General features: G+C 19.7%; 1 protein-coding gene across 1 annotated transcript; it reads left to right on the plus strand.

Annotated features, from left to right (window-relative positions):
• The first annotated feature begins 128 nt into the window (after window positions 1-128).
• Chro.60052 (hypothetical protein) lies at window positions 129-557 on the plus strand. The annotated part of the gene is made up of 1 exon (XM_659854.1): window positions 129-557. The coding sequence occupies one exon, from the start codon at window positions 129-131 to the stop codon at window positions 555-557; it is 429 nt and encodes a 142-aa protein (XP_664946.1).
• Window positions 558-1,201: the final 644 nt, after the last annotated feature.

The following is a 1,201-nucleotide window of genomic DNA, read 5'->3' on the forward strand; positions in this document are numbered from 1 at the left end:
GAAGAAATTAATAATTTAAATAATGCATATATTGATAAAACCGAATACATTAATAATTATTTAAAAAGACTAGAAGAAGAATTGAGTGGTTTGGAGAAATTACTATATTTATTATTAATTCTTTAGGTATGTTAAGCCATTGGTGTGTATGCGAACCAGAATATTTAGATCCAAAATGTACAAAAAATTGGGAGAAAACAAGTATTGCTTTAGTACCAGGTGGAAGACCATCACATGCATTATTAATATGTAAGAGAATTTGCCATTTTGATTCTAGACTTTCAAAATTATATAGATCAATGTATATACAAAATTATAGAGTTGGATTAAAAATATTAAAAAAGAGAGCAGCATTAAATAATGAAGAAAAAATGAATCAATTAGATAATAAAGATGATAATAATACAAATAAAAGTAATAATTCAAATGAAAAAGATAATTTTAATGATTCAAGTAATAAAGCTCACAATAATATTGAAAATGATGATAATAGTCACTTAAATGAGAGTAATAACACTAATGAAAATGATAATAAAATTGATAGAATAAGTGATTAAATATTGAAATATAATATCAAATATTATATATATAATATATATAATAGAATTTAAGATTTTTTTTTCTTTTTTAAATAAGAAAAAAAAAAAAAACAAGAATTTTGAACCTTACCACACTATATTTACAATTAAAGTATATAATAAAAAATAATTAATAAAATACAATATAAATAAAATATAGTTATTTTGAATTTATTTTTAAATAAACAAATAAATCATGTCAAGAAAAAGTTCATCAGAAAGTAGAAAAACAACATTCAAGATATTTATATTGCAATTACTATGGATAGGATTTTTCATAATATTAATATTAGGTGGTTTATCAGATCTAATTTTATTTTACGATATTAAAAGAATGGTATTAAATGTATTTATTATATTAAGTGGAATAATCAGTTTATTAGCTGAAGCATATTGTTTTAAATTTTATTCTTATATATTATTTATTTATACTCCAATTGGTCGAGGATTATTTATGGCTATATTATCTTGTTTAAATCTAAATGAAAATTTATATTCATTAATTATCAGATCTATGATATTCCTTAATTCATTAATATATTTATTAATATCAGTCATATTTGGTGGTATTAATAAACCATTATTTAATAATTCATTAAAACATGAATTAAATTTGAGAGCTC

This window comes from Cryptosporidium hominis, assembly GCF_000006425.1.
Source record: "Cryptosporidium hominis TU502 chromosome 6 CHRO016024, whole genome shotgun sequence".
Taxonomy (NCBI): domain Eukaryota; phylum Apicomplexa; class Conoidasida; order Eucoccidiorida; family Cryptosporidiidae; genus Cryptosporidium; species Cryptosporidium hominis.